The 23,552-nt window shown below is 35.6% G+C and overlaps 6 protein-coding genes across 10 annotated transcripts in view; 3 read left to right on the plus strand and 3 right to left on the minus strand.

The window, feature by feature from the left end:
* The first annotated feature begins 5 nt into the window (after positions 1–5).
* Positions 6–5,796, plus strand: LOC117603639 (uncharacterized). Its single transcript, XM_034322978.2, has 14 exons — positions 6–174; positions 270–404; positions 648–792; positions 859–964; positions 1,055–1,157; positions 1,322–1,458; positions 1,519–1,628; positions 3,285–3,316; positions 4,263–4,448; positions 4,517–4,658; positions 4,832–4,937; positions 4,994–5,218; positions 5,291–5,522; positions 5,668–5,796. The coding sequence occupies exons 1-13, from the start codon at positions 150–152 to the stop codon at positions 5,468–5,470; spliced, it is 1,632 nt and encodes a 543-aa protein (XP_034178869.2). The 5' UTR covers positions 6–149; the 3' UTR covers positions 5,471–5,522; positions 5,668–5,796.
* Positions 1,839–3,920, minus strand: LOC117603832 (MYCBP-associated protein). Its single transcript, XM_034323339.2, has one exon. The coding sequence runs from the start codon at positions 3,867–3,869 to the stop codon at positions 2,055–2,057; it is 1,815 nt and encodes a 604-aa protein (XP_034179230.2). The 5' UTR covers positions 3,870–3,920; the 3' UTR covers positions 1,839–2,054.
* Positions 5,555–7,633, minus strand: LOC117603834 (uncharacterized). Its single transcript, XM_034323342.2, has 6 exons — positions 7,357–7,633; positions 7,045–7,245; positions 6,686–6,864; positions 6,307–6,608; positions 5,981–6,234; positions 5,555–5,797 (listed from the first exon to the last, which is right to left on the minus strand). Exons 1-6 carry the CDS (start codon positions 7,611–7,613, stop codon positions 5,623–5,625), a joined length of 1,368 nt encoding a protein of 455 aa, XP_034179233.1. The 5' UTR covers positions 7,614–7,633; the 3' UTR covers positions 5,555–5,622.
* Positions 7,634–10,065: 2,432 nt separating this feature from the next.
* Positions 10,066–16,057, plus strand: LOC117603831 (uncharacterized). The gene is made up of 4 exons (XM_034323338.2): positions 10,066–11,853; positions 12,384–12,542; positions 14,730–14,833; positions 15,040–16,057. The coding sequence occupies exons 1-4, from the start codon at positions 11,412–11,414 to the stop codon at positions 15,343–15,345; spliced, it is 1,011 nt and encodes a 336-aa protein (XP_034179229.1). The 5' UTR covers positions 10,066–11,411; the 3' UTR covers positions 15,346–16,057.
* Positions 16,058–16,073: 16 nt separating this feature from the next.
* Positions 16,074–18,031, minus strand: LOC117603830 (uncharacterized). The gene is made up of 3 exons (XM_034323336.2): positions 17,780–18,031; positions 17,486–17,718; positions 16,074–17,423 (listed from the first exon to the last, which is right to left on the minus strand). Exons 2-3 carry the CDS (start codon positions 17,607–17,609, stop codon positions 16,531–16,533), a joined length of 1,017 nt encoding a protein of 338 aa, XP_034179227.1. The 5' UTR covers positions 17,610–17,718; positions 17,780–18,031; the 3' UTR covers positions 16,074–16,530.
* A 653-nt stretch (positions 18,032–18,684) lies between these two features.
* The window catches only part of kuz (zinc-dependent metalloprotease kuz), a 90,527-nt gene continuing 85,659 nt past the window's right edge, over positions 18,685–23,552 (plus strand). For 4 of the 5 annotated variants that reach the window (XM_034323985.2, XM_034323986.2, XM_034323987.2 and 1 more), the window contains exon 1: positions 18,685–19,571. In XM_034323985.2, the coding sequence (XP_034179876.1) occupies positions 19,493–19,571 (79 nt within the window). In that variant the 5' untranslated portion in view covers positions 18,685–19,492. The remainder of the gene's footprint in view (positions 19,572–23,552) is intronic. The other variant, XM_034323989.2, reaches the window with a different exon arrangement.

The following is a 23,552-nucleotide window of genomic DNA, read 5'->3' on the forward strand; positions in this document are numbered from 1 at the left end:
TTTATCAGTTCGTCGGTGTACCATAGCCTTTAAATAAACAATACAATATCTTTTCCATCATGCGATTCCACAACAAAAAATAAATTTCTAAATATGGATTAAATTATAACATCAAAATTCGATAGAATTCCCCACCACACACCATAGCAATGTCAGAATACACAGGACTAATTGGTAATAGAATAAAATAATTTGTCAATTTTTAATTAGGTTATATGTAACATAATAAATATTGAATAAGGTATTTTTATTTCTCTGATGTTTCGAAGGCTTACCAACGACAGGACAATCTCCAATTAATTTAGACGACACATTAGTACGAGAACGTCACTTTCCTCCCCTTGTTATAAATGGACATTGGTTAAACGATGGAGAGGCACGTTTATACAATACTGGTAGCTCGGGTAATCTATGAAATATTGACTTTATTCCTAGCTTCTTAATTAAAATAATTAAATTCTTGTATTTAAATCTCAAAATATTAGTTATAGAAAAGATATCAAAATACATAATTAGTATATTTCTGAATGTGAAATTCATCACAAATGGTTCGTCAAAAATTTTTGTAATAATTTTAATCTGTATTATTATTTCTCCTCTTTATTTGAATTCGACAAGAGTTGAATTATGTTTATTTAAATACTCAGTGAAGGTAATCTTAAGCGGGGACAGGATTCCATCCACAGTTTGCGGTGGTCCACTCGCGGACGATGTTTACGAACTCGTCGATGTACATTTCCATTGGGGAGAAGACAATTGCAGAGGTGCTGAGCACACCATCAATGACACTTGGTAAAATAAGAAACAGTATTAACTAAATTTTTCATACCAATTTACATGGTTTTTAACTTTTATAAGGTACTCGATGGAATCACATGCTGTTCATTGGAATAGGAAGTATTTCAACTACGAGGAATGTCATAGGCACAAGGATGGCATTTGTGTCCTGGCATATTTATTCTTAGTATGCTTGAACATTCTGTTTGTTCTTGCGAGCAATTCTCGCCCGTGTATCTTTGACTAAGAGTTGAAATTTTGCTTCATTTCACGGAAGGTACAACCAGATTGCTGTAATTGTATTAATCCACAACTGGAAAGGATAACGGAGAACCTGAAAAACGTGGTTGATACACACATGGAAACGAAAATACCACCTAGTAAATAGAACATCATTAATAACATTAAATTATACAAAATTTTATTCTATATTTAAAAAATTCCTTCATTTACTTATTTAAAGTTGTGATCATCACAAATGCTGGGGACGATCAGTGGCCCATTTAACACAGAATGTATTCTAAAATATATTTTTTTATTTTAGATTCTCTGTGCTGGATGCGTTGGGCAACTTATTGCACCAGGTACTATACTTACGCAGGATCCTACAATGTTGGTGACTATCCTGAATGCGCTACATGGATCGTATTTCCTGTAATTATACCCGTACGATCCACCGAAGTAAGTCGCAACATTTCGTATGTAATCATTTACCAGCGACTAATTAACGAAATTTCACAGATCGACGAATTTCGAAAACTAAGAAACAGGGATGGCCAGTGCATTAAATCGAATTGGCGAGAAACGCAAATGTTAAAGTGTAGGCAAATTTACTTAGCAGTAACCTCTAGGTGAAATTTCCAAGTTACGTTACTGTCAATGTCTTGTACCAAGGATAAAAAGAATAAACAAAAAAAAAATCGTAATTTATGAGGACTTTCTGAATACGTTGATTTATTATTAACATTACAAATATTTTAGATATATCATTTAGCCAGTCATTCTCAAAAATTAATTTTTATTATTTTATTTTATAGGAAAAATTATAGTGTAGTATCAATTACATAATTATGTGTGTTAGGTAAATATGTTAAATAATATTAAAATGTCGACTTAGGTACAAATATTATTCAAACACTACCCCTTTAAGTTATTCTAAATTCTACCCTTACTAAATAAATTAATCAAAATGAATTGAACTTCAGGAACGAGCAAACTTCTCTTGTTTTACAAGATACAATCATTAATTAATATGAAACTTTCTTCCTAATTATTGATCACTTTTCTCTTTCGTTCAAATTATTAAATGAATCAATAGTAGCAAAAATCCGTTCCATCGTCTCAGCTAAAAGTTGATAAATGCGAATGAAAAATATTTCTCCATATGCAAAATTATTCATCAGGATAACAGAACTTTCGCTAATTTCTTGAACAGGGTCACTTTGTGAAGATGAACTTGATTTACGATTTTTATCTTTAATAAGAGTCTCAGATGTATCAATTTCTTTTTCAAGACGAACTTGTCTTGATTGTTGGCTTTCGATTTCAAATTGATTGAAGAAATAACCCCATAAATTAAATACCATTTCATACTTGTTACACTGAACTGGTTTGTACAAAGTGGGTTTCAGGCAGTCTTTATAAAGTTTACTCAATTGCTTCAGCATTGAATTTCTCCGTTCTGGATTTTTTATTTTCAATAAAAGATCTCGGAGATCAATTATGGACAAGTTCCAACGCTGCTGTTTTTGATTCGTTGCAGTCTGATAAATCTTCTGAAATTCTATCACCAAACTAGGACTATAGAAACACATTGGATTCTTTGCTGTAAATATTTCTGATTCTAGGAACAAGCTTCCATAAAATGGATCAGGTGGTTTTACCAAATAAACATCTTCAATTATATCATCAATTATTTCCCTTATCGCATTGTTTCTAATACAACGATCCAAATATTTATCAACGTTATGTGCAAACTTATCCTGAACCTCCCTCATCGTCTCAGAATGACCCCAGAATCGAAAGATCAGAGGTGAAGAACAGAGTTCTGGATCAGTCAATAATCTCCAGAATTCGATAAAAATTCCTGACTTTCGTGATCGATACCAGACTTTCAATTTCACGAACTGTCCAGGAAGAATCACCCCTTTGGTCTTATTAAAGAAGAAGGGGCTTATTTTTTTGCTGAAAGACATCGTTTTGGATTGAAATCTTGCATCCCTCCATTGATAAATAATCACACGATTTCCTTTATTTTCAAATACAATTTCTTTCTCTTCCATCTGGTTCACTTTGCTAGAAAAGTCCACATTCCATTTGATAGGTTCAGATGTGATTCCTTCTTTTGTTGAAGAAAATGTTTGCCGAATTTCTGTATCCTGGATCTTCAGGACTACGGCTTGATTAGGAGATTTACAGGACTCTTCATCTTCTACATCGGAGATAGTTATTGGAGGAATTCTTGGTATCTCAATTTCCTCTGGAAATACATAATTCTCGATTACCAGATGCCTAGTTTCCGGTTCTGTAGATGACACGAGTTTGATTTCCTGTGACAGCTCTTCTTTTCGTTTATGGAGATATTGACTGCGTTTCCATACTGATTTCTTCGATGATAAACTTACCAGATTCTTTTCTTTCTCTATTAATTCAGGTAAACCTACATAGGTGAATTCTGGAACTTTATTCAAATCCTTTTTATTTGGTGCGAATGTAATATCCGGTAAACAGGGATCACGTTTGGGGATCGCTGGTGGAATTTTCCAAAATTCTGGACCACCTCGATAATTATCAGGTATAACTGGTACTGGAACTGTGGCGTAATCCATCAAGGTTCTCATTTCCACCAGTGGACGAACTGTTTCGCAGGAATTCATGACGTGATCCCTTTGATGACGACCTGTTTCATATTTGATCAGCATGCTTTGAGTTTTTCGAGTCGCTAACCATCTTTTCCAGTTTTTCAAGCGACGATCCTCGAGGAGAACTTTGTCCTCGCTTATGGGTCGGTCACATGTATATAAAACAGAGGGGGGTGATCTTACCCATTTCTTAGGTTCGGTGGATTTACCGATTTTTCGAGCATAATCCATGTTTTAATCGAGAAATCAATTAGATCGTGAATAATTGCGCAATCACTTGAAGTTTTGTACGTGTTCTGTATCGATTTTAAATATTTTGCAATGTTAACTTAATTGCAATTAACGATGAGATGGAGATAAGCTTAGCAGGTATACAGAAATTTAATTTAAGTGGAAAATTGAGTTGAAAAATTCAAAAATTATTAATTAATAGTTTTGGATAATTTGTATTATTTTTTCTCGTATTAGTTTTTGAATTAATGTTTCAATTTAATAGAACTGCTGGGTTATGTAAATCACCTAAATATTTTTAGAATTTTTATATATTTTAAAATATATTTTTACTGAGCAGTGTACCTTTTATAAATTAATTGAATTATTTATTGCTTCTCTGTATCTTGTTAGAAACGGATGAAATTAAAATACAAAATGCTAAATTAATCCAAAGTTTGGGTCTTAATGACGATAATTCAAGATCTCCAATCAATTTGGACATTAGTTATATGAAAGTAATTGAATTGAACCCTTTGGAATGGAACGGTATCGATATAGCTCCACGAAAATTGAAAATTACTAATACAGGATATACAGGTAATATTTATTTCTACTAATGATTCATTTGCCAAGATCTATTCTTAATAAATATTGTTTTATAATAGTGATAATCAGCGCAAAATGGCAAGAGAGACATCCTTATATTTCCAATGGACCATTGCCGGGAAATTACACGATCTCACAAATTCATTTTCATTGGGGAGAAAATGAGATGATTGGTAGTGAACATACCGTCGATGGTGCAAGGTTCGAAATGCACATTTTTTATTATTTTTATTATTAAACTGATGAGTTATGTGCAACTAACACGTTGAATAATTAATGTGTATGAGAGATATATTTAAATATGCAACAAATTTATTTAACATAGTAATTACTTGCAACTCGAAAATTTTATTAAATCAGATTATTTTTAAAAGAATGCCCATGGAACTCCATGCTGTACATTTTAAGGACGAGTACGATTCATTGGATGTAGCACTTCGACGACCCGACGGAGCCATAGTTTTAGTATATTTTTTTAAGGTAAAAATGTATAAATTTACCAAAATCTCCATCGGATTAAATTATTTCCTATTTAGTTACAGGATGGACCAAATGAGTTCATGGAAGAAATTGTAAAAAACTTGAGTTCTATTCAAGAAGCCCATTCCTCTGCTCGCCTAGTTCCCAGATTTCTAACAGAAATTCTAAGACCATTCAAAGAAGATTACTTTTTATACTGGGGTCCAATAGTAACAGCGGAAAATGTGCACAGAATTCTGTGGCTAATCTGCAGAGAACCAATTGGAATTACCTCTAAACAAGTAAATTTTCTCAAATGAATTTTGATACACATATTTTAGTGTTCAGATCCTTTCATAATCTTTCCAATCAAGATCGCCGAGTTTCGTACACTGCACAACGAAAGAAATGTGCCCATACTGTCAAACATACGTCCTCTGCAAGAAGTTAAGGAAGAAAACGTCTTCCATGTTTGTCCATCAGGTTCGACGTATGCTTCACTATTACCACTTCCACGAGATGTGGTAGCCAAGCAAACAGATGAAACGGACTGAAAATGCTGCAACTACGGTTGTCATTGGAAACAGTCATCATGGACTTTGATGAGTAAGCCATTTGAACATTGATCCTTGTAAATGAATAACAGTGATAAAAATGTCGATAAATAATATTTACGCTACGACGATTTGAATAAACAAATACGAAATTATTTTCTACGCCTTCTGCGCCTTCTGATCCTTTCCTTTTTAAGATCGCAGTCAGGATACAAGGATTCACAGTCGGCTCCACCTAGTCCTAGAACCGAAGCCTTTACAGAGTCCAGCATTGCCGACCAGGGAGAACCTTTCAACACTCTGCCGGATATCCAACTCATTCCTAGACTGGAAAAGGTTGATTCCATGTTTATCGAATGTATGTACGTTCGTTTAAATGATTTTCAATAATAATAAATTGAAAATTTGTAAGGATAATGTTTACTATGTGAGATAGGGGTAGTTTCATTCGGATAAATGAAGCTTACACCTAAAACAAAAATTCGAAATTAATTATTTTTTGCATCTTACCTCCAAACAGGCACCCAAATTTTGCGGGCATCACGCGTTTGCGTGGAGTGTCGATTGTCCTCGCAGAGGATCCTTCGGATGCAATTTCCGGAATCTAAATCAGCAACTAGAGCAGCTTCGATACTCCTCAGCACATTGTAAGACAATTCATTCAATTCCTCGTTACTCGCGTACGAAAAAGGTAAGGAACCTGCATCCCTCTTAAGACGTTTAGCTGCGGTTGCCATTGTGACTGTGGTTGTGTTCATGTTAGCCTATAAAAAACAATATCCAAAATAAAGAAAAAAGATGTGAAACTTCGGTATATCTTTATCGGTATACTATACCGTAGCATTCATTAGCAGCTGAATAATAAACAAGCCAAAAGCCAAAAACGCGAGAGCAGTGAGTGCAATTTCGAAAAAATCTTTTATCGACAAATCATTTCCTTTTCCTTTGTAATAAGAGGGTTTGTGAGATTCTTCTTCGTGGTCTTGATACATGGGTTCTGTGTAATAGTGTTCTTCGTGTATAGCTGGAAATGTTTCGTGATGCACGAAATGGCCACCGTGACCACCGTGGCCATAACCATGGCCATAACCGAGGCCATAATAAAAATTTTGTCCCGAAGAGGACGACAACATGTGATCTGTTTAAAAAAATAAAAATATACATATGTTTTTCTGTTTTTATAATTGTAGAAGATTGTTAATGAGCAGTTTTTACCATCTTGATCGTGTTGATCTTCGTAGAAACCAACTTTACCAGATGGTAAAGGAGCCTGCATAGCGTAACCCGTAACTTCCCCATCGAATTCTTCAAAATCATTGTCGTACACTCCTTGTTTCTTTTTCATTTTCTTATGGGGAGTGTAATGTTGATACACGTCGTCTAAAGTAGTCCTACTACATAGACAAATGTATTTTTAACAAGTTAGATAAATTAAAAAATCTTTACAAATTAATTAAAAGATTAAATGCAAGAACCAGCTCGCTTCATTTTTACTAATTTTACAGAAATTGTAAAAACTATTTGAAAATTGTTTGTCCAACCCTTCAATTTTATTAATAATTCGCAATACTTACCGCTGCAACCAGTTCTTGTATTTCACACTTCCTTCATCAGACAGCAATTTATCATGAATAGTAACATTATCGTCATCCATCAAATCATGTAATTCGGATTTTTCTGATATACTAAGGCGTCTTTTAACTCGAGGCGTGCTCATCATTTTCACAATTTCTTCAGCCATATAACCGTGACACAAATACTCGTTCATCCTTTTCCTGATATTACAAATCACTAAATACAAACTCTTTTAAAACTCCACTAAACTAGACAATGTTTTACAAATTATTTTTTGATATTTTGAATTGAAGAATTAGAATTAAACTCGCCTGTGATATTCCATTTTACTCAGTGCATTGTGAATCGATCCATCCACCATTTCCTCTTCAGGATTCCTCGTTGCATTTTTGTTCATTTGATCAGCAAATAAAAAAGTTCCAGGCAAAAGATCCACGGATAGTATATCATTTTCATCGAGACAGAATTCGTTTCCGTCGTCGATACACTGTTGCCCAAGAATTGCACTGACCATTGAGGTGATTAAAATAAAAACTAAGAGAATTTGAACTTTTGTAAGTGAATTCATTTGAATGTATAATCTTTGTGTTCCTTAGTGCCAGCAAGAAGAAGACTGACAAAACGGAGACACGCTTCTGAAGATAAGACGTTCAACTGCTAGAAATAATTGCTTTAACCGTACACTTGTTTAAGTAGCGTTGACAAAGCTCTTCGTTCGAGGTAACAGTTACTTTTCTTAAATAAAAGAGAATTATGTGCATTTCTGACACGTTGAATTTTCATAAGAATCTATTACTTGTATTGGAGATTCTTTTACTTACAATTAGAAACACTAAATTGAATAATAGAAATGAGGATCTTTTTATTTTGGGGTAGGTCTTCACTTGAGAGTAAACATCGTGAGAGAATAGAACACCTACCCTTAGAAATACTATACTCGAAAATTTAATTATAAAGCTCGTAATTTTCAATTTTTAATTTGTAATGAACTTCTTTTATTATTGTTACCAAAATTTCACAAATGTATCCTTTTACTTCACCTCCACCAACCTAATAGCTTTTCCATAAAATATCATAGTTTGGTCTTAAATATATATAAGTACAGTTTCAAAATAGTTACAATATGACAGGAAAAGAAGTATCTCTTCTGTCGGAAACGGATGTAGAAGATTAAAGAGATAGCAAGAATTCTTTCAAAAGTGGGCGATTAATTTTCAGTAAGCTCTGGTGTATAAACTGGTTGCTATTGGTATGGGCACAGATATAGCCACTCTCGCGAGATATTAGACAGGTGAGCGAGTTCCCAGGGGAACAAAGCCCCCATTACCTCATCTCGCCGACCCATCCGAGCCATCCTGGCAACCCTCTGCTCCTAAAACATTCATAAGAGCGTTGTAAGTGGTTTTTAATAAAGGTATTTAATCATAGGTGTCGGATTACGTGTAAATCGGCTGCTGGTGTCACCAAACGATATGGGATTACTCCATGTGTCCAAATACGTTCTTTGAAAATTTGTTTCGTTTGCATGTGGGCCATTAATGAACATCGACGTACAGCTGAATATTTATCAAAAATCATAAGAAAATTTAAAAAGATATTTTCATTATGGGTAGCTGGAAATTTTATAAAATTAAATTTGAATTATCTTTGTCAAATGGCCCACCATCCACGAGTCAAATATTTATAAAATATAGATTTCTTTTTGCTGATCTATTTGTAAATAGTAGATGGCAGATAATTTCAAAAATGTTGAAAGAAATTTAGTCGAAAATACAGGCAATGACAGAGTAAGTTTTAATGAGATAAATGTATTTCACAAATGCTGCTCACAATGGAAGTATAGTACAAATAAATTCACAGTGTGTGAAAACGTCCCACGGCAATTTGTGCGCGCGCTAGTACACCCTCCTTTTCTCAGGTGTTTGATTGATCGTTTCAATTACGGGGCGCAGCGTGCATCAAACGCAAAAGTAAAGTCCATATAGGCGAATAAGATCGTTCGTACGAAAGTTTCAGTTTCGTGAAAACGAAATAAAAATTGTGCAATACCAGTATTCACCATCCAAGGGTTGCGCTTATTAGAAGAGTGACATTTTTTCACGTAGTTCTAATTTGATGGCCAACGGCTTCGTGAACGTTATCGCGATAATTTTTCTCATGCAGATGCAAATTATTGACTGGTCCTCTGGAAAACAAACAGCCATCTGATTTCCAAATATTTTGAAAGATGAAGGGTCCGTAATGGTTTCCTGGAAGAAGCCTAGATACGGGTCCGTGAAATTCCATGTGCGCCGACCGTGTCGTTACTTCCTTCTTTCACACCTAACGAAAAGCTGATGCACGGAATTTCGTTTCATGTGACCGGGGCCTAATATTTGTTCTCGTCACTTGCACGCTCAAATTTCTTCAGAACGTTCGTAACTACGAACAGTTGCATATCATTTACGACAAATTGTTGAAGAAAATAAATTAAAGAAAATTGACGTCTTATTGTATCATTCTAACGAGTAACTTCTTTTGAAGTATCACAAAATAATTTCCACAGCTAAAACGACCGGACGTTGATCGAGGAAAGAATTGATGATACGAATCCACGATAGAAAGCACTCACAATCGCCATTGGTCCTTTATCATTGCAGTATGGAACTCAATGGATTCACTATGTATAAGACCGAACATTGAGATTGGCTCGATCTGGCCCGGAAACTAATGGTATCGCTTCCGCGGAAAATGCTCGGCATTTGAAGTCCGTAAACGGAAACAGCTTGTATGGTTCGATAAAGTGTACCAAGATAGAGAGCCGAGAATCTCAAATTCCACATGTTTACATGAATTTCTTCAGGCTCGCTTTTGAAAAAAATGTTCTGATGTTTAATATCTGATTTTTATTTGATCCAAAAATAGCAATTAGAGTTTTTGAAATTTTATGTAATAATTAATGTACGTAGACAATATAAAATTTTCAAATTCTAAGGGAATTAACAGTTTCCTCGTATATTTAAAATTTGTAAATGTAGCTTTCCAGATAATAAAATATTTCAAAAATTTCTGACTAATTTGCAATTTTTTTAATTACAGATTCGTCAAATGAATCTGCGAATGAGAACCTCTGAGCAGAGTTTAGTAAACGCGTGAAGAAGTGTTTTGCGGTACTTTTTCACGCCGTTCTCCGTATGGCAGAAGCGTTTATCCATTGCAAGGGTGTATATGGGATAAAGAAAGAACCATTAGTTTGCTGACATAAAACCCTGAGATAGAGGGGTCGAAGAAGGCGGACGCTGCGGAAGAGCATGCGCTTCTTGAACCAATCGCAGCATCGCTATCTCACCCCTGATGAACTCTTTTCGGTTGCATGAAATTCGCTACTGCGCACATCATAGTATTAAAACGACGTATTCTACGAGACAACCATAATTCGTGCAAAGATGACTATAATCCGACAAAATCGAACCGTTCGACAATAAAGCATTTCGATAATTTTCATTGAAATTCAGCGACTAATTTAATTCTTTAGATGATTAAATAATTTCTACGAGTGTAATGATATTCATTGAACACTACTGCACATAATACCTCGAAATTTGAATAGCGAAAACCAGACGGAATTCGCAAGGAAGAGACTCTGTAAATAATCCTGAACGATGAACAGGTGCGAACGAGTTGGCACATCTACGAACCTCATCTTTTATTTCACCTCCTCAAATAACACAGAGCTGATATAAATCAAACAAAATGCACTGGCATTAATTAAAAATATTTTACAGTCATTTTGTACCAACGTCGTCGATGTCCGAAGGACCTCGTTCATTCGAAACATAAATTATGAAGGAAACGACGTCCAAAAACCGTTTAGCGCGGAGTAGGCATTCTATCGATTTATCGCGGGATACGATAGCAAAAGCAACGTTAAACCAGTGTGAATAAGCTTTTGACCCCTACTCCGATCAGGTAACAGAAAACGAGTGGGGGTTACCGGTGCGAGATGTTCCTCCAGTATCTCTGGATGACCTTCCCTCAGAAGCTGCTGGTGGGGAGGCTGGGAGGTCCTTCTGGACCACAGACACGTGCCACCTGTCATACATTTTCAAGTACTTGCTTTCGGAAGGTTGACAGGGAGATTAGTGGCAGATTAGAGCTTAAACGTGAGGGAAGATTAGTCAGATGCAAGCTCGATGAACCTCGTGTCATCTGTTCGTTAAATATTCTACGTAGTGTTCAAAGATATGAACATATTTGTGTATAAAATTTGGAACATTACCAGTGGCGCGAAGATACTTTGCAAGAATTAGGTGTACGAGGTGTAAAATAATTTTAAACAATGATCGTGAAGTGCAACTCGTAAGAGGTGGAGTTTGAACAGAGTCCAATGACATTGTCGACGATGGAGCTTTATCAAAATTACAGCAAGGTGAACGAAGAGATGTACGATCTTCGACGAGCGTCCATGCAGCAAGATAAAAAGATTCATATCGTGGATGACGCTTACGGACGAACGAGAGAAAATCGTGAGAGATTTGTGAAGTCACCGGGTAGTCATCAGGACACGATGGAATATGCGTCTGATTCGAGCAATGAAAGTTACAAGGACAATCTCAGGAAGCAAGTTGAAAGAAAGAACTCTTCACCGGTTGCTGCCTCCAGTGCTTTTACCATTGACAATATTCTTGGAAGACACGAGAAAAAGGATAATGAAGTATCCTCTGGTTTGAACAGCTTCGAGGACAAAGAAGAGGAACCGGAAGAAAGGGACGAGAAAATGGATGGAAGTCAGTTTATTAGACCCACTGCGATGCCGGCTACACATTCTGGTAAAATTTATATGACAAATGACATTTATTTGATCATTATTTTACAATATCTTTTATTTAATACGTTAAGCAGTAGGGAAAGTACAAAATTAAATTCAAATTGGAGCTCTCTTCGTGGTCCGCCGTCCAAGGGTTGATTTCGACTTCTTAAAATTCTAATTATATTAAGAGCACGCTTGGTTAATTTTCAAATTTTAGATTTTAGATTAGTACCTTGCATTATTTATATAATACTGATGCTGTTCAAAATTTGCATTCTTTTCTTATTTTACTAATTAGGAGATTAGGCAAAATTCGAGGCAACGTCGGCCACCGATGGCACTCTATATATTAAATCTTCCACTTGCTACTTTATGAAATTAATATAATATTAATGCTTGCAATTTTTCATTAGTTATTCCACGATATTGTTCTTGCAACAATAATTATTAAGAAATTGTTAAAGTACTTTCTATAATTATTAGGACATTCTGTACACGTTAATTTATCTTATCTTCCAGATGCAATATTAAGAATCATTATTTTTATAGATATAAATGCCAGTTTGTACGCTCCAACAGGATTATCCTACTCTGAAGTGACACTTTCGGATCCTTCGGGGTATTCAGCGACGTCACTAGCTTCTGCATCCCTTTTATACAACAGTTGGTTCGCTCAAACGAAACCTGGCCAATTGTTTGGATTACAAGGTAAAAGCGCTTATATAAATTATATATTAAACCAATCTATCCGTATCAGAGAGAGAATATCGCGTGAGAAGTTTAAAAAAATTGCATCGAAGGTCTGAAGTTTTCGCAGTTCTCTTTGAAACAACAACGTGTTTCTTTCTGTGACAACAAAAGACTCTAATTATCCGCTCGTAATAACTTATCGGCGTAATTCCATTTTCGCGAACAATAGCGAGAAGAGCGAAATCGTCGGGTTCTTTCTTGGCTCCAAGGGAATATTGGACATTACTCGAGGCGCCTATGGTAACAGCTTTTCGGCACGCGAACGTCACATTAACAGCTGGGGTGTTGCATCCCCATGATGTTTCGGTGTGTTACCGGCCAGGTGTATAATATTTAGTTGCTCGGATGTCAAGCTTGTGCAAATTTAATTTATCGATTCATCTTTTAATTCCGTTTCATTCATTTTACACCATAAACTCCATTTAGCAAAATAAGAATCAAGAAATTAAACCGAAGATTTAATTATAAAATCCATGGCTTCCAATTTTGTATTTGCAATTTCTTTCTTAATTTCAATTTAATTAATTGAAACTGAAATTAAATGGAAAAGTAATTGTTAGTGGGTTCTATGAATAAAAAGAGATTTAAAGGATATTGAAGTAGAATATTCGCGAGGATGTTAAGACGTGAATAATTTTTGCTAGAGGATTACGATCCGCCATCGTTGTTTCTGTTCTTTCGCTACCATCCGCCATGCTGTTAGGAACCCATTTATCAACGACGTTACTCTAACCACCTTCCGGGGAGGTGCTAAATGTCTCCGTACACTCGTAAATCTTGGCTCGCAGGTATTCGTTCTTCGTCACTGTGTTCGCTTTTTGGCCAATAGTCTTTCGTCTTCTAGGAAACATGACCGATTTGCACAACGAATTTGTCCCGATTAATTCACACCACTGTGAAGAAGGCAATTAATATGAGATAGGAGGAGCGATCATTTTGAGCAAACATAGAGCTTTTCATGAAATATGATTTATTAAGGACTCCATTTAGGCAAATATCAATTTAAAAAATTAAGCAATCAATCAAACTTAGTCATTAGGACTTTTAGGGCTGAGGTAAACTGTAAACCTTTCTAAAACGTCGGCAAGACAATCAAAAGTTCAACCCGATGGAAACCCAAAATGTCATAATTACTAATTCAAATAATTGTGAAAGTTTCAAATTTCTATTTTCACGTAAAATTATCATGATTTTCAGAATTGAATAAAATTTTGAATGGAAGGATAATAGTGTTGTAACGCTGGTAAGAAATGAAAAACAAGGATATGGAAACAGACAAATTTTGACATCAGCTTTGGAAATACACTATTTGCTTTTCCTCAAATTTTATTGAATCATGCATGTAAATTATTTGTGTCCTTTTTTACGAAAAGGATTTTTACAAAATTGAAAATTTTATTACTGGAAAAAAAGATAGAAAAAGAAGTCATAAAACTCTATTTAAACTTAGTCAACTTTAAACAACAAATTTGTATTTAACGTTGACAGAACCTATTACAACCACCTATTGAAATATACCTAGAAAAGATACTATATGATTAGCAATGAAATTTGCAACATTTACACTTTTTTTTGTACCCAAAATTTGTAGAAATTGCTTAATGATTCCTTTGTCTGATTTTTCACGCGAGATACACTGCGGTGTCATGTTATCTAAATGCGACTAACAACGGTATAATACCTCATATAACCTCTTGAACGGAAATGTGTGGAACTTCTTTGCACCATAATGATAATCGCATCCAAACGTTCCTCGGTATAAACTGTTTATACAACTCTTTGCCACGTTCTGGCTCGTATTGACAGTAAGATGTCACACGTTCCTCAAACAATCCCACATGTTTTAGAGACGCACGGTAACTTTAGTCCCTGTCCAATGAGCACACCGTACCGGAGAAAGTGGTAATTGAGTACAAGCTGACAAAGTTAGCCGAACAATTAAGAAGCATCATTATAATGTTAAATTTTTATTATCACCGTCATAAATCTTCGGGAAGGTCTGTCACGATCAACTGTCACTAACTCAAAGATGGTATTCAATTAATATTTAACTTGGTTGAAATGTTTCTGGTTATTGGTAAAATTTGCTCGTCCCAGTGTGCGAAGGATAATCGAATTCTGTGAAGCATTTAATTGTTTGCCCAGCGCCCAAACCGAGTGGAAGACGGTCCAGGAAGCCGGGGATCGATCGAAAACCACGACAGGCATACAGTGCGAAACAGCTGGAAAGGCTGGAATCAGAATTTAAGGTATCTTTTGTTAAACAAATCCTCTTTTCCTATAAAAATTATAACAAGTTAATATTAATTTAATACATTTGAATTTTGTTAATTTGTAATCCCTATTGGGGATTATAAGGTAGAATTTAGATAACTTCAATGTTTGGTGTAACTGAAGCAGAAAAATAAATAAATTATTTATAATAAATAAGCTTACATACAAATCTTTGTTACAGATCGACAAGTATCTGAGTGTAAGCAAACGAATGGAGCTATCAAAATCGCTAAACTTAACCGAGGTACAAATCAAAACATGGTTCCAAAACAGGCGCACCAAATGGAAGAAACAACTTACCTCAAGATTGAAGATAGCCCAGAGACAAGGGTTGTTTCCACCCACGTATTTTCCACCGGCACAATACCCTTTGCTCCCCTACTATACCGCACCCCTTGTGTTTGGAAATCCATCGTCAGATGACGCCAATGTTAACGCGACAACGATACCATCCCGACCTGTGGTATCCTCGCCGGATACTGTCTGAACTAGTATTGATCCGAACTACTTAACCGAGCGTGAGCTTGGCGGAGAAAAAAGTGCAATCGAAAGTTGTTCCACTTGGTTGTAACAGGAAACGATGATTTTCGTACGATACCACCGTGGTACATTGCCATAGGTTCTGTTAACCCTTTCACCTCGAATGACGTACATATACGCTCTTATAGGACCGAAAGGGGTACATTACTCAATTCAACACAGTTTTTGATTTATCAAACCAACGCAACGTAGGATAAATTGTCATCTTATATTTAATTATAATGATACGCTTTCAGTACTGATGGATTTTGATCAGAATGTACTGCAGCCAAAGGGTTGAAATTTTTCATTAGACTCATAAGCGTAAGGATATGAACATAAGTTACCGAAAACGTACGAGGCAGATGTTTTATGTACATAAACTGCGAGACTATAATAAATAGAGCTTTAAGAAACTGACTTTCATGTCCCTGTGAATTTGCTGCACGCGGTGGATGTTCAGTAAAAAGTGTTTTATTATAGTTAGAAAGAAAATCGAACAGAATTTCGAAACGAAAAGAAATCGAACAGTCGTTTAGGAATTGAAATTATTTATTCATTTGTAACTGGTAATTAAGCAATACAATCAAATAAATTAAAAATTGAAGATACTACAAATATTGCTTTGCAAAACATAAATTGGATGTGTAACTGAAATAAATTTATATTAAAAGCTGCAGACTGCATAGAAACAGTTGTAAATATTAATGAATGCAGATGGCTATATTTTTAAAATTCTAATGAAATCAGAATTAGATTATAAAAATAGTTTAAAATCATCGTTAAACACACGAGTCCATTAAAGATGTATAGTATTATTCTAGTCGATAGGTCTTCGCTAAATCTAGAGTAGACAAAGCTCCAAGGAACGTTATTTGGGTTGACTTTCCTAGAAGACAAGCTTAGACACTTTCTAAGAACTTTCGTCAACAGTTAAAGTCAGTTTTAACCTATCACTCACGCGACGTACAGCCGTAAATCCAATTTTACAAAAGACAGGCTTTAAAATTGTTTTTAAAGTTCGACAGATACAATATGTATCTGCAATATTAGAAAGTTGCTGTTTCTTCCTGTATCCTTTTTCTTCCAATATCAGTACACAAGATTTAACTTTTCCTCAAACAATTATGCTTTGATCGTTTAGTAATAAATGTCACTTATTTTCCATTAAACAGTGAGTCCCACGTCTTGCTCTACATTGTGGTACATTATTATTATCTGTTCCGCAAGCAACGTTTCGCACTTTCGGATATCCGGGAAACTTTATTTTTGGAATGATACTAAGCCTCTTGAAATTTAATTTCGGTCTGGATATTTTCTTCTTTTTTTTCTTCTCCGAATAACCAGTACCCATATCACGTGTCTTGACTTTAACAGACGATTGTACAGTTCGAACATACATCATCGGGCTAGAACCTTTATCCGTGGTGGATGTTTCTTTAAAATGAACGGTAGTTTGAATGGACGCATGAGATTTTCCCTCCTGACCGGAAATTGCTGCCGCGATAGCCATCGCATTTTTAGCACACAGAAAACAGCAACTTTTTGTCAAATCTTGACCGTCTATCCCTAGAATTTCATTTAACTTCATTTGTCCATTTTGATCTGCTCGATGGGGAGGTGGACTAGATAGAGGAACATTCAAAGGATATTCTTCTTCCGCTTCCTTATTGCTGCCTTTCCTTTCAGCCTTTTTCGAATCCTTGATCTTTACTCTTCGCTTATCTTTTTCCTCCGGATGTTCTACTGTCGCAGCAGCTGCTTGTTTACTTCCCTTTTTCTTCGTTCTACATTTCTTGGATTTTTCTTTAACGTACCCGACAAAACTTGTCTTCGACTTCGATATCTTAGCTTTTTTTCTCCTGCAGCATTGTGCACAAGCTTGAAACAATTTCTTCGCTGGATTCTTGAATTGTTTTTTCGTAGCCGAACTCGAAGCAGTATTAGCGGCTACATTTTCCTTCCCTTTTTTCTGCTTTTTCAATTTTTCTTTCTTCTTCTTCGTCTTCTTCGGATTTTCATCGCTCTCAGATACCGGTTGAGTTGCTGTGAAATGAAATTAATACCAATTGCAAGTACCGTAATTGCCTTTACAGAATGAAATTTACTTGAGCTATGCGCGGGTGGATCGTGAGTAATCGTTTGTGTACGTTTGTAATTAATTCCCTCCTCGTTATTCTGATGAGTATTTTTAGAATGCCGGTTTGTATTCACAAGTGGATCCTCTGTCATTGTTTATATCTAACTACACGTAGCATGAAGTTTTCCACGGTTAATTTCAATTCCATTTGTAATGAATAGTAGGAAGAAAAAATCACGTTATATAAATTTTAATCTGCATCTGAAAAGAATTATAAACATAGCAACTTCTTCTGTACAAATACGTGCGAATAATTTCTTACTTTGAGTAGGTAGTTGAAGATTAATTTTACAGTTAATAATAGGTTAACTACATTGTTATCAATTTCATAATGAATTTCTCATTAATGAAGAAGGAAACTTTTGTTTATTAACTTCCTTATTTTAATTTCTGCATTATTTGCATGGTTGAAGAAAATCATTTAACAATTGATTTTGTAACATAAGAATTTAATCCATATTTGACGTTTGAAACTCCCGGGCGCCATAATGGCCGGAAACGCCATCAACCGTACAAATATGATACCTTTCACAGTATGAAACATTACCTCGTATATTTATTTCTTGAAGTATCAACTAGAGAGTTAATAAAATATTAAAATGCTCAGTTCAATATAAAATAAACTATTTTATTTATAATCTTGTTACATTTAAAAGTAGAAACATAGAAGTTATACAGTTGAACATAGAAGATACACATGCCACTTTCGACCGAAGTGCCTAATACCTTCTTATAAAGAATTAAAAAACGCTTCAATTGGTGTATAGCAAAGTCCAAAATTTCATTTTAAAAAATTCAGATAAGTTTGAAATCATTAAAATATTTTATTGGAAATTTATACCTTGCTATACACCAATTGAACCGTATATTAATTCTGTACAAAAAAGTATAAAGGTACCCAGGTAAAAAATTTAATAGTTCAAAAGTTATCCTATCCATCAGGGGATGCTCCATCCGACACTATTTAATTTTTCCTAATAACATTTTTCTTTATTTTATATAATTATGCAGAATATCCTGTAAATGAGACGCTGCGCAAAGCACGTTCGAAATTTGAACTACGGCGCAACTGGTGGGGGGTCACGTGACGCGCGGTAGCTGCGCGAAGCGGCAGCTGTCCCTCCCTAGCGGTTAGTCGACGAACGAACGCAGGAGCGCCATGATTGTGACAGGGAAGTCGTCGTTTCAGCGGTGGTAGGACTGCCAGTGACGACGGTGGCAACTGGCCGACGTCGTGTGTGTGTTTTGTTGCTGCTGCGATGCGTCTGCTAAATCTCGAGTCGTCTCGTAAAAGAGTGTGAGAAAAAGAGCGGTCAGCTGTTACGACGCCAGGCTAGACAGCGCGGCCAAACGAACAGCACAGATCAATTACATCGCGGAGGAGGATACGCGGATCGAAGGAGACGAATATCGTGCGACAGGAAAGAAGGTTACGAGGGGCGGATCGTTGGTGGTAAGGACCGTCCGCGTGAAAGTGATGAATATCGGTGGAAAAACGATGGCGTAAGCTTTGTCAACCCTGAGCCGAGACGTGTCGTGTGTCGTGTGCCGTGGCCGTCCGTCATAATTCAGCTGCTTCTTTTTTCTACAAAAGCTTATGACTCGGCTGCCCCGAAGAAGTTGCGCGCGCGAACAACGGAACGCGTTTACAACGTAACGTCAGTGAAAACACGATCCAGTGTGTGCTGTGCTATCCCAGTTGCTACGCGGTCTTAGTGGCGAATATACTCGCGATATCGGTTCATCTTTGATCGCCGAGCATCACGGCTACCCAGTAACGCGTATATACGTGCCAACGTTATTTTGACCGACCGTGAGATCGGTTTTTCCGTTGTCCTCTACGGTGACTACCGTTCGAAACCGCTACTTCCTCGCGTCGTCGCGTTGTTGTTTTGTTTTGTTTATTGTTGTTCGCGCGTATTCGCGAGGTGGTGCCAATACCTGGACAACGGCTTCTCACGAGGAGAGAGAGAATATGGTTACGATGATCAGTGATACGTGTGGATATGTTCTCTTTCTGCTGTTGCTGTTGCTGGTTCCTTACATCGAGAGCGGTAAGTGCATTTTACTCCATATAAATTTACATCTATTCTCTTACGTGCAACAGCCTTTCAATGTGTCAGGGTAAACGGTCGTTGATCGGTAATTACGTGGCGATGCGACGACGCTTTTAAAATGCATGATACAGTTTTACTTAACGTCTGGCATGCGTATGCATACGCGCCTAACCGTACGCGCGTGTGTGCGTGTGCGTCCGCTCCGGGTCTCGTGAATCATCCTTTCACGAAGAGCGTGTCTCGCGCGTTTTCCACTGATGCTCTTGGAGCCAACAGCAAGCAGCGTGTTTATTTTTCGAAAGTATTTGTTGCTTTAATCGAGACTGTTCGATTCAGTAATAAAGTTCAATATTTTTAATTTATTGTTGAATTATTAAAGAACAGTAATAAAATTTTGATTCATATTTTTAAGTATACGAGTCGTTCACAAATTAAATTAAAATTTTAGTGCCATAGCATTTATACTTCACTTTTTTGGAGTTAATCGATTTAGCGAACTTTCGTATTTTTAATTTGTTAACTAGGTTATTTTTCAATTCAAAAGATAATATTGATAAAAATACTCTATTACTTACCGAAGGTTATTTAATCGACTGACTAGTTAATTCGTCATGCTCAGTTAACGGGTTAAAATACAACTATACGTTCGTCCTTTTAAAAAGGAAACAAAACTTACGGAAGTTCTTTGTATACCCGACATCGTTATTGAACGTTCACCCTATGTTTAGTTTTACTTTTTTTCATTTTGTGTTACATTTAAATCTTCGTTTTATTTTTGGAAAGGAAAGCAGATAGTGAACTCCATGAGTCACAAATTCGTAGAAATCACAGATAAAGTTTCTTGGAACATTTATGAAACAGATTACGGCTAACACAGCGTTTCCGGTTAAAGGTGCCCGTTGAATCGTGCGCGCCCTTCGATTTATCACGCGTTCCTGAATAGTTAATTCATCGCGAACCTTCATTCACGCGTTTCCCGCTTACATCGGTGAATAATTTCTGTCTTTGACCGAATAAAAATGATAGAACGAGAGATCCTGTTCTCCGTAGTGTAAATCGTAAAATTACCCTCCGCCGGAAGTTCCAATCAGGCGGCAGTGGACGATGTAGGTGATAGTTGCATACACGCGAGCGCTTCATTGCGTTGGTTATTCGAAACTGAAAGGGAATTATAAAAGAGAGAGAAATGTAGAGATTATTTGGGTTTCTTTGCATCGTCGATTAAATGCTGATACAATATTTGATTTTTACTTCACGGAAACTGGGTCGCTTCGTTTTTCCCGGTAATTTATGCAGATATTTTATGTACATATTGATTTGTTAGATGTATCGCAGATGCTGATAACGTCACGTATATCATTGATAATGCAAATCTGCAGAACTTGTTGATTACGTATTAGTGTAAAAAGCAGAGTATATTTAGAACAATGTTGTAGTATCGTTTAAAACGTTGTCGATTTATTACTCATAATGAGGTGTACATATTTCTGAATTTTCTATAAAACGTGTAAAAGTTTTGCAGTTTGTTTCAATTTTGTATTTATCTCCATCGAGATATAATTTATTACAAATTTATTCGCCCCGTTACTTTACACAATTATTTACAAAAGTTATTTTCATTGTATTGCGGATAAATCAATATTTTTGAATCAAATATTTACAAAAATACTGCAAGCACTTAAATTATGGTATATCAAATTTTGAGTACGTAGATTAAACCACTTTTATCAATATTTGAATCTGCGTTATTTAGGAAATAGGGTTATCAAGAAGCTTTATTTGGCTCCCTATTGATAAAATTTCTATGTACGTGGTATAAACGATGTAGAAAACTTGATCTATATTTTATTTTTATTTTTTTTTTATGTAAATTACCTGTAAACTTACTTTCCACGTAGCTGTATTAAACCAGATAGCAAATGTGAGTCGTTTTTCTAGTATAAAGGGTTAAATCCAGATTAATAGGAGAACATTTGTGTTGAAATAGGAACATCGGTTCCACCTTTCTTTCTTTTCAATCTTCGATTTGTAACCGCTATCGCAGAATAATTTTCTGAAAATTCTCATTCATGGAGAAAGCGGAAGTCTGACAGGAACAAAAAGCCGCGTACGATGCAGTCAGAATATAAAGATGCAGTTAGCTCTGATAGGTTGGTCGTTTCGTTGGCTAGCAAGCCATATCTCAAGGACAAAGAGCTGATTTTTCTTTTTACTGAAGGTTACAATTCTTCGACGGACCTGGTCCGATCGTGGCGAAACGTAGCAAGAAGTTTGGTGAAATCCGGAAGCCTGGCACGTTGCGGCCATCTTCGTATATTTCATTCGGAAAACTACGTCTGCACCGTCTGGAAAACGTGCAGTCGAGAGCCGAATAATATAATGGCCCCGATTCTGTATCCCTTGTAACCTTTTCCTCTTTGCCTTCGATCCATAATCTGACTCCCAGTTCCACGAACGTTTAGGGACCTCTGTGTGGAACACCATTTTTGCATACAATACTGGTCGTAATTAGTCGAGAGATAAGTGAATTCTGACTTTATCATATGTACTTGTTTTGGCGCTTTCTACCTCGAGCCTCTTTGCACTTTGTTCTTGAAAGAAGAGAAATATTCTGATGTCATTTGCTAAATATAAAACGAAATAAAATATAGAGGATTATATCAGATATTTTTATTTTTATTTCATATAATTAATAAGAAATATTTTTTAAAGCAAAATTTGCCATTTCAAGATAAAGAATTCTATTTCAAATTGTATAGGATGCCATTTTTTTAATTACACTCATGTATTAAATTAAATATTTTAAATTATGAATATAGTTTTCTTGCAAACCTTGCAATCCATAATTGCAAAATTCTTCAAGTTTCGTCTTCCAAGTGTAAATTGTTTTGAGGTACGCCATTCATGAAATTTTCACAGTGTGGTTTGATCATAATCGGAGTAGAAATTTGGGAATAGAGTGCAAAGGTATCTCGCAAAGCCCGGCCATTGTAAGGTCAATGCTTCCGTGCTGGCTTTAGATCCGATAGACACGGCCGTGAACACTATTCTCTCAACGATGAAAACGTGACGAAACGAAAAGTTGTTATCCAGTTGTTTCATCACTTTTACCTCGTTGGACTTGTTCCTTTCTGGACGTATACTGCTTTATCATCTAGGACATATATGCTACATATGGAGAAACGAAAGTCTTAATTAGTGTAGCAGCAGTAGTTTGTTCTGTCTTGTTAACTCTTTCATGACTAAGCTAACTTGTTTGGTAAAAATTTGTAGTTGAATCGTTGGTCATAATGCTTTTAATTCAATTATAAATATTGTTTTACAAATTGAACCTCCACAGAAGTTTGTAGAAACTTTGGTTATCAAGGAAAATGAAAAGGGTTAAAAAATATCGTTTGTTAAGAACTTAAAATAAGTTCTGTATTATTATAATTAAAATTTTGTTCGGGAAATTCCAAGGGAAACACTCATTACTCGTTTAAAAAATTAATTAACCACGTGTTGATTTTGTATGACGTCTTATTTAAATTTCATGCAGTTCCTAGTTAAAATATTCCATGATTATCATAAATAGTATCTTCAAGGTTTATAACTTATGTGGTTAGATAAGTATGTTTTCTTGTTCTAAGTGCTTAAATATTTGCACGGTTCGCTGTTACATTGTGTAACGACGATTTGTAGACAAGTTTGCCTCGATAGGTGAAAACAGGTTGTTGGTATGTGGATCATAGAAAACAGAGTTTCTTCTCTAGTTTTTACAAGTCTATTGCTGTTCTAGTTTCACTGCAAGTGACATAACTTCCAATAAGTTGATATTAAATCCTTGAAACAACAATTTATCTGGAATATCATTATCTAACATTGCTAAAAAATAAATTATTTCAAAAGGGGGTTGTATATTTTATTTATTTTTGAAGGGAATATGATTGTAGTGAAATAATGAAAAATAAATTCTACAAAAATACGTAATTGCTCCTT

Source organism: Osmia lignaria, chromosome 11 (assembly GCF_051020975.1).
Source record: "Osmia lignaria lignaria isolate PbOS001 chromosome 11, iyOsmLign1, whole genome shotgun sequence".
Taxonomy (NCBI): domain Eukaryota; kingdom Metazoa; phylum Arthropoda; class Insecta; order Hymenoptera; family Megachilidae; genus Osmia; species Osmia lignaria.